Source organism: Acipenser ruthenus, chromosome 22 (genome assembly GCF_902713425.1).
Source record: "Acipenser ruthenus chromosome 22, fAciRut3.2 maternal haplotype, whole genome shotgun sequence".
Taxonomy (NCBI): Eukaryota; Metazoa; Chordata; class Actinopteri; order Acipenseriformes; family Acipenseridae; genus Acipenser; species Acipenser ruthenus.
Window position 1 is genome coordinate 6,897,072 of NC_081210.1, and position 8,705 is coordinate 6,905,776.

At 39.6% G+C, this 8,705-nt stretch overlaps 2 protein-coding genes across 2 annotated transcripts; one reads left to right on the top strand and one right to left on the bottom strand.

The window, feature by feature from the left end:
* Window positions 1-1,196: 1,196 nt before the first annotated feature.
* On the bottom strand, window positions 1,197-3,340 carry ndufb10 (NADH:ubiquinone oxidoreductase subunit B10). The gene is made up of 4 exons (XM_034052970.3): window positions 3,081-3,340; window positions 2,338-2,476; window positions 1,659-1,798; window positions 1,197-1,410 (listed from the first exon to the last, which is right to left on the bottom strand). Exons 1-4 carry the CDS (start codon window positions 3,226-3,228, stop codon window positions 1,313-1,315), a joined length of 525 nt encoding a protein of 174 aa, XP_033908861.2. The 5' UTR covers window positions 3,229-3,340; the 3' UTR covers window positions 1,197-1,312.
* Window positions 3,341-4,229: 889 nt separating this feature from the next.
* On the top strand, window positions 4,230-8,643 carry LOC117431035 (large ribosomal subunit protein uL3-like). The gene is made up of 10 exons (XM_034051618.3): window positions 4,230-4,328; window positions 5,017-5,209; window positions 5,581-5,749; window positions 5,827-5,962; window positions 6,791-6,977; window positions 7,154-7,314; window positions 7,763-7,864; window positions 7,948-8,043; window positions 8,134-8,253; window positions 8,517-8,643. The coding sequence occupies exons 1-10, from the start codon at window positions 4,326-4,328 to the stop codon at window positions 8,580-8,582; spliced, it is 1,233 nt and encodes a 410-aa protein (XP_033907509.1). The 5' UTR covers window positions 4,230-4,325; the 3' UTR covers window positions 8,583-8,643.
* Window positions 8,644-8,705: the final 62 nt, after the last annotated feature.

Here is an 8,705-nt window from a genome sequence, read left to right on the forward strand (position 1 = left end):
TACGAATATTTGTACATTTTACTTGCAGTAACTTAAATTTGTGGAATTATAAGCATTCAGTTAAATTGGGTTAAATTGTGTGCAAGTAAATTTAAAAAAAAAAAAAATATATATATATATATATATATATATATATATATATATATATATATATATATTGCATATTGCATTCCTTGGAGCAATCGTGAACTGATTATCTTTTTACATGTTTAAATGGCTACAAACTGCACGTTTATCAATTGAGAATATATTATAATGTGCAATCTTGGATGCCATTTGCAAAAAAAAAAAAAGTTTTTTGTAGTGCATTTGCCATAGGTTTAGCATATTTTAGCATATTTGCTCCTGTTGCTGCTTAACTTAATCTGGCAGTTTGGTGCATGAATTCACCCCAATCATCCATGTTGGTGGTACTGAAACTGGCAGAAGCTTGCTTTAAAAACTAGTGCCTTATTCTAGTTTTGGGCATTCTGTAAATGTTAATTTCACCTAAACGTAGTGACCTCCCATATGCTCACATTTGTATATACAAATCATAATTGTGTTTGATCAGAATATTTCAATCTGTATCGCCTGAATTCAAACATTGGCAAGTATACAGAGCATCAAAAGAAACTTGCCACTATTAGAACACATTTATTTTTTAAAAAAAAATAAGATGTAAATGATGGAGATTGACAAAATGTTTTTGGTTTCTGTTTAATCAGTTGATTATTCATCTGAAGCATATGCACTTAATCACCTAATTAGTGAGACAGTTGATTGGACACTGTATATGGAGTGATTTCAGCTGTTTAATTGCAAGCTTGAATAAAAGCAATAAAGAAAATAACAGAAAAAAAACCCAGTATGCCACATCTGTCAAGAGAGCAGTGACTTTATGCAATCAGCATAAAGGAGGCTGGACTAGGGCAGCATACTGTGGCTCCGTCTTCAGTGCTCACAGCCAGCAATTTCAAACTTAGTAAGACTATAACCAGACACTCTCTGTCAATGACAGGCCATGAACTGGGAGACCCAAGAGTCAAAACACCTGACCAAGATTGACAGATCATTTTGCAGCATCTTTGTGATGTCAATTGTTAATCAGCACAATAAAAAGTCACTGCACCTGCTCTAAAACAGTGTCATTTTTCAATTGCATCTAGTGAATTATTTTGATGCTCAGTATATTTATGACAAACAACAAGACAATCTTTTTCCCCAATAATTTTTATTTTACATTAATACATCCTGTTGCCACATTTGAACAACAAAATGTTGAAGGACTGTCTTGTAGATCCACTTGTTAGTCTTGAAGTGCTGCTTCATGTTAGTCTTCAGCAGCAGTTTCTTTCCTCTCCGCAATCATTCTGTGCTTCTGTTTCATCAAGCATTTCTGGGCACTGCCATAAGCTCCGAGATCCCCATCTGAAAGGCAAGGTAGAAGCAAAATTGTATTTTATCGGTGTGCATGGCAGCTCCACTACTGTAACTAGGAGAGCTCATTATATACTAGTTTCAAGACCCCACCAGGTTTAAGCTTATACTCAATATATAATAAATAAATAAATAAATAAATAAATAAAGGCAATTGTTACAGAAAGTAATTTGTACTTGTGAAAAATGTGTGTGCTTTCTAGCTGGAGAGTACCTTTGTGTTCATAGACAATACTTACATCTGGACTGGTAAGCCTTGGAGACCTGTCTGAACTGGTTCATCTCCTTGTCACAGTTCTGGAGATAGCTGTTCCCCTCCCTCTGCTGACAGGCCCCCAGCCGCTCCTTGATCACCTTCACAATCTCCTGATCCACTTTGCTTATGGGAGACACACACACAACAGTGTTAACTCGCATGCAAGGTGTATGAGGTGTATTTAAAATGATTGAGACTTTAAATGGAATTGTGAAGGGCATATGTCACATCTACTACAATAATGGACAAGTTAAACAGCCTGGTCTAAAGATTTGGGATCAAGTGGTCTATATAGTGGATATGATCAAAATGACTGACCACTTTTGGGGGTACAATATGCTTATTGCCACAACAAAGGGCTTGGTTATTCATTTTCAGGTGTTCCGGCCTTGCATAATGTATTGGTCTGGTGCACATACAGCAATCACAGCAATCACTGTAGCTACTGACTGAAGTCTTTGAGGCTGTATACCAGGGCTTTTGTGTCAACACTGAAAAAATAATGCAGATTTAAGAACGAAACTTTAGGCACTAATTAAATCAAAAACCTGTACAGTTAGGGGCATATGGGGATTAGACTGATATGAACTGCAGCAGATGATGATGAGTGCACGTAGAGCACTAGACAATGATAATAATGAGAAACCCTTGTTGATACATACTGGTCTCTCCTCCACTGCATCTCTGCTTCATAGTTGCACAGGTGGTCTCCCAGCTTGCACTCTGTCAAGTCAGGGACGCGGCGGAATTTCTGCTGGTAATAATAGAATCTGTTTCTCTCATGCTGGCGTTCGACCCAGTCTGATAAAAAAGAGACATTCATTAGAATGCTAAAGACCAGTGACTTGAATTTTTACTAGAAAAGCAAAACCAACAGCAGGGTGTTCAAGTAACACATTTACACGAATAATATGCAAGTTATTACCTGTTGTGACCAATTCACTGCTGGGAATTGGAACAAATATTTACTGACCACCCAGCATGTATATCAAATCCATTACAGAATTGTCTACCAGTTGACTCAAGAAGTTTAAAATAAAGGGATTTTCAATTGGGGGGGACCAGTTTAAAATATTGCTCATGAAGCACATAATTTGGATAAAATACGGTACTTTATTTACAGATACACATCTGTATACACATAGCTAAGTATCTGTACCGCATAGAATAATGTAATAATAATAGTATTCTATGCCTGTTTCTTAATGTGATTTATTAACACCAGCAGAAAACGGTTGCACACCAACACAAATTGATAAATATATTTTTAAGCAATTGATTTTCCACATTCAAACGTTAAATAAACTATTTTAACATGAATACAAATAGCACATTTCGTTAATTATCAATTATGATGTTCAACAAATAACTATACATGGATCAAGACATATATTTCTGCACAGACCTCTGAATGTCGTGACAGGAACGTCAACTGTGTATTGAAACAGTTTTATTAAAATGTCAGCCGGGTTTGGGAGACCAGTCTGCTTCTCAACCGCTGGGGTCCGACGAGGTGGTTCTGGATATACATCTTTATCAAAACCGTCCGGCATTTCAACTTTCAAGTGAAATATAAATCTACAATTCGACCTCAAGCTCTCTCTGCCTGCTTCACAGAAGCTGCGCGTCCCCGCTACTCAAACAACATGGCGGAATAAAGGTCATGAAAAACAACACTTGGATCGCATAAGATAAATACATTTTGAGTGGAATTTTATAGTGCCATAAAGGAAAAAAATATCTGATTGATGTGATTGATTTCTCTTCATTTAATAATTGTATCATATTTAAAAACGTAAAGGTTCAAGTTGAAAGGTTAAACAAACGCGTGTCTTTTGTACCGTATTATCACGAATAAAAGCGTATACGCCTATATGCGATTTTTTTGTGTTCATTTACAGATTTCTCAGGGTTTTTTTCTCTCCATAAATTCAGGTTTGATGTAGTATTTGGATCTTTTCTTCACTTACATTATTTAGCCATTGTCTGGGAGTGGCACTATTTGCTATATTAAAAAAAAAAGCCTATTCACAGAAAGAACAGATGTCCACTGGATGGATGCCCTGTGGGGAATTGCTTTAAGCCATACAGATGTTGCACATTGGTAATTTATACATTTGTCCAAAGACAAACATACAGCTGTAAATGGCTGTATTGACTTACATATGCCAATACTATAATGAGAAAGAGATAATACCTAGTTATTGTTAATATTATGTTATATTGTTATATTGCTTAACACCTCCACGTGCGTAGTAGCAACAGGTATAATACTCTACCTCTCTACCTAAAGTACAACATTTTTGTAGTTACCGGGGACAGGTATACTTTAATAACTCTCAACTAATATGCTAGTTTATCATGTATTTAGTAATACAGATCTTCCCAATGCAGTGCCTCATTACAGTGTAATCAGCTAACGTTTCTGCCTGTTCAGTTGATTTAGTTAGGAGCACCTGCCTCCTTTTCCCATCTGCTCCTGTGTGATGTCAAACCTGGGCAAGCTTCCCTCTAGCATGAAACTAATACTACCAGAAGCGGGCCAGGGACTAAATTAGTGTCTCTAGATTGAGCAACATCTTAAGTATGAGTGTATATCAGCACTTATCACTGCCTCTTTCTGCCATCAGCTTCGACACAGGGAAGTCCCATGGTTAGTACTGCTTAATGTATTTCATTAAAAAATACCTTATATATTAAAACAAAACTCCAGTTCAAATTAATAAGATTTGTGTGTGCTCTAACTTATGCAGTCTTAGTATGTGATTACAAGTGTTGCTCTGTATGTTGTCAAACATGTATGATATATAATAGATTGAGGCCGATGATCCACAACACGTGTTACTGTGTGAGTGAGAGAGTTGTACTTTTCCAGCTATTGCGGCATAGTTTTTTTTTTTTTTAAATATATATATTTATTTAATATCTCTTTTATAACCAGCAAGGTCTGTGTAATATCTCTCTATATATTGGATGTACACAAAAGGTTTAAATTATTAAAAAAAGAATGTGTTTTAGGACATTTCACATTTCAGACAAAAGCCTTTCTTCAGCTGTATTGAAAGAAAATAAACACAGTGCAGTAAACTTGTTGTTTTTCAAGAATGAAAATGTACATATAAATGAATTATAACTATTATATAATAGGTAATAAAGCCTAAGGCTGAGTTGGATTAATTTAAAATTAAAGATATATTCATTTATGCTTGATGATTTTGAAAGGAGAAATTGAAGCAGATAATTCATTGCACTTTTTTCTTGTTTCCTGGTGTCAGACAAGCGTTGTTTTGTCTAATAAATTGAATACTGTCCTTCCCTGTGTCTCTATTTCTCATGTACAGTCACACCGCAAGTTCTCAGCTCCCCGCCATGGACACATGGGCTTCCTGCCCCACAAGAGAAGCCACAGGCACCGAGGCAAGGTCCGCAGCTGGCCCAAGGATGACCCCAGCAAGCCTGTCCACCTCACCGCCTTCCTGGGCTACAAGGCTGGGATGACCCACACACTTCGAGAAGTGCACAGGACTGGGCTAAGTGTGTGTCTGTTTCCGAACATGTGACGAGTTTCACTGTTAACAGGATGTCACATTTCTGCAATCTGTTCTGCTGTAAAGTAGAATGACAATGTTACTGAATCCTCTCTTTTTAAAGTTTTAAATTGTATAGTAATGGTGCAACAGCTGTCTTAATGCAAACAGCATAAATTGTGTACAGATGCCTTTAATATAAGACATTTGGACACCTGCTTATTTCACAGAGACATTTTGTAATGTTTTTTTTATTTATTTATTTCATGTACATTTTGGTAAGTTGACTAAATAATAGACCCCTACTACCTCTCGTTAGCAGTTACACGACTACACTGTCTCTGTGGGAATTTGTCTCTTTTATTGTTTGGTTCATAGAGATATCCAAGAGAGAGGCGGTGGAAGCAGTGACCATCCTGGAGACGCCCCCCTTAGTGATTGTAGGGATTGTGGGATACATCGAGACTCCTCGTGGACTCCGGAACTTCAAGACCGTTTTCGCGGAGCACATCAGTGACGAGTGCAAGCGCCGGTTCTACAGGAACTGGTGCGATGAGCTTGGCTCACTAGATTTCACAATGCTGTGGTGTTGTCTGAGTCCTCTAAAACTGAACTGTATTTCAGGTACAAGAGCAAGAAGAAGGCCTTCAGCAAGTACTGCAAGAAATGGCAGGATGAAATGGGGAAGAAACACCTGGAGAAGGATTTTGATTCCATGAAGAAATTCTGCACAGTGATCCGGGTCATTACTCACACCCAGGTAAGACTCTGGATCAGAACCCTCAGCCTTTGTTTCTGAGAAGTTTAACCTCTTAGTTTTTTAGGGCTTGTTTTAAAGTTGTGGATTTCTCACACAGCCTCACTCACTCTTCATAGACTTGTCTTTCCAGTATCCTTGACATCACCAAAGTAAAAAAATCCATGATCCAAGATGTTCCAGATCTACCACTATGAACAGAAATTAGGGCTAATAATGTGTCTGCAAAAACTTTATTAAAATTGAATGGGGAGCCTAGTCGACATTAGTAATACATTTTTTTCTTCTTCCATTTTTAATGGTTTAATGTACTTGTGAGAACATGTCTACCTTAAACATGAATATCTTGACAGCAACTGATAGCTGTACTGAGCATGAGGTTTCAAATGGCAATTTAAAAATAAACTGGAACAGGTTATATGCAGCAGGCTTTGCCAAGTTATATTATGAAAACAGACTTGGGTCCAATTTAAGTTAAAATAAAAACAAATTTAATAATCCAGCTAAAGCTGTGATGGTTGTACAACATTGCTCTGAGAAACAGGGAACCGATCAGCTCAGTAATATGGTTTTCTAGACCTGTCATAGTATTGATTACAGAAATAGGAAAATAGCAGAATGTTGATCTTCTAAACTAGTGTGTCCAGCCATTGTGGAATGGAAGAAAAGTAATCGTGACCCAAATAATATTTAACATGACTGTGGGGCACTGCAGACTGAAAACACACACCCAAACAATAGCTTCAATTGCACAGTCATTTCGGGAAGGGGTGGAAGTTGCAACAAAGCTAATGCCAGCTGCGCTGCTACCTGGCTCTGTCCTTGCTGTAGATGCGCTTGCTGCCGTTTCGTCAGAAAAAGGCCCACGTGATGGAGATCCAGCTGAACGGTGGCTCGGTGGCGGAAAAAGTGGACTGGGCTTACGAGCATCTGGAGAAGCAGGTCCCAGTGTCCTCCGTCTTCACCCAGGATGAGATGATCGATGTCATCGGGGTCACCAAGGGCCGGGGCATGAAAGGTAGACCCGGCATTGACATCTTTCATACCAGCAGAGCGAGATTCCAGCATTTTAGCTTCGATTACTTTAGTTCAGCCAGCCGACCTGAAAGCGTTTTCAATTAGATGAGCTCTTTGCAAAAGATCCTACCTTCATTGTTTAGAAAAGGCTCACGTTCTTTGTTCGTGCACACGCAGGGGTGACGAGTCGCTGGCACGTTAAGAAGCTGCCCCGGAAGACCCACAAAGGCTTGAGGAAGGTGGCGTGCATTGGAGCCTGGCACCCGGCCCGCGTGTCGTACACCATCGCCCGCGCTGGCCAGAAGGGCTACCACCACCGCACTGAGCTGAACAAGAAGGTATTCTGAAGGTGTCTTTACTACTGTCCTAATACTCATTATCCTTGGTAAATTGTGCTGTATGCACACCGCCAGACATCTATTCACTAATACACAAATCATGTACCAAAATACTGTAGGCGTGTACATTCACAGGCTACTGTTTGTGTCAGGGGATTCCGTAAGCATCATCCTGAACAGTACTTCATCGTAAAATCTTCAGTTCTGCCTAACTTACTAGTATTAATACTAATAACAACAAGAGCAGGTTATAATAATACTATTTAAATTATGAAAATTACTACCGGTAATTATTTTTAAGCCCCCCCCCATCACACAATCGTTTGAACATGTACATAATTGTTAGCCCGAAGTTACAAGGGAAGGCTTTATAAGCAACATATGACCTCCGTTTTAATGTTCTAGAGATGATGCCTTCTCTTTCCTTTTCTTTGTCCTGTATTATCAGATTTACCGCATCGGCAAAGGCATTCATACACAGGATGGCAAAGTGGTAAAGAACAATGCCTCCACTAACTACGACACCACAGAGAAGTCCATCACTCCCATGGTACGGGGCTCTTCTTTCATTTCGATGTCTTTCTATTTCCTGGCAGCCGTTGCCCTAGCCTTCTCTTCTCCTCTTTCTTTCAGGGAGGCTTTCCCCATTACGGGGAAGTCAACAATGATTTCCTCATGCTGAAGGGCTGCGTCGTGGGGACCAAGAAGCGTGTCCTAACGCTCCGGAAGGTAAGTGGACTCTCGCAATAGGTATGTGCCTGTGGTCAGGACCCCCAGTGCGCAGGATTACTCACTGTCCTCATCTGCTCTTGTTTCCAGTCCCTCCTCGTGCATACCAGCCGCAAGGACCTGGAGTCTATTGAGCTGAAGTTCATTGACACCACCTCCAAGTTCGGTTACGGGCGCTTCCAGACAGCGCAAGAGAAGAGAGCCTTCATGGTGAGTAGCGATCACAGCTGCACTGCAGTAAACCACCTCCAAGGGACCACCTCTCTATAAACACAAGCTAACCATTAAGGTATCTCTGTCAGCCCTGCTCACTTTGGATACAATCAATCAGGACCAGCTGTCTATTACAGTAGGTGGGACAGTGATGAGGATAGAGGGACCAATAGGGGGACATATCAAAAGTGTATATGTGCAACGGAGATCCTTTGGAATGCGATGCTTTTCTAACTCTTTGCTCATTTCCACTTTTTTAGGGTCCTCTCAAGAAGGGCCTTCAGAAGAAGACCCCAGAGGTTCATGAAGAGGCAGGGGGTCCCTAGAAGGAGCAGCCCAGCACTGTGCTATTACTGCATTGCGTGGCAATAAAACCAATGATAAACATCAGTGTTGTGTGGTCATTTGCATCAAATGAAATGCCTCAATTGTTTTAAGAGTGTAAAGTC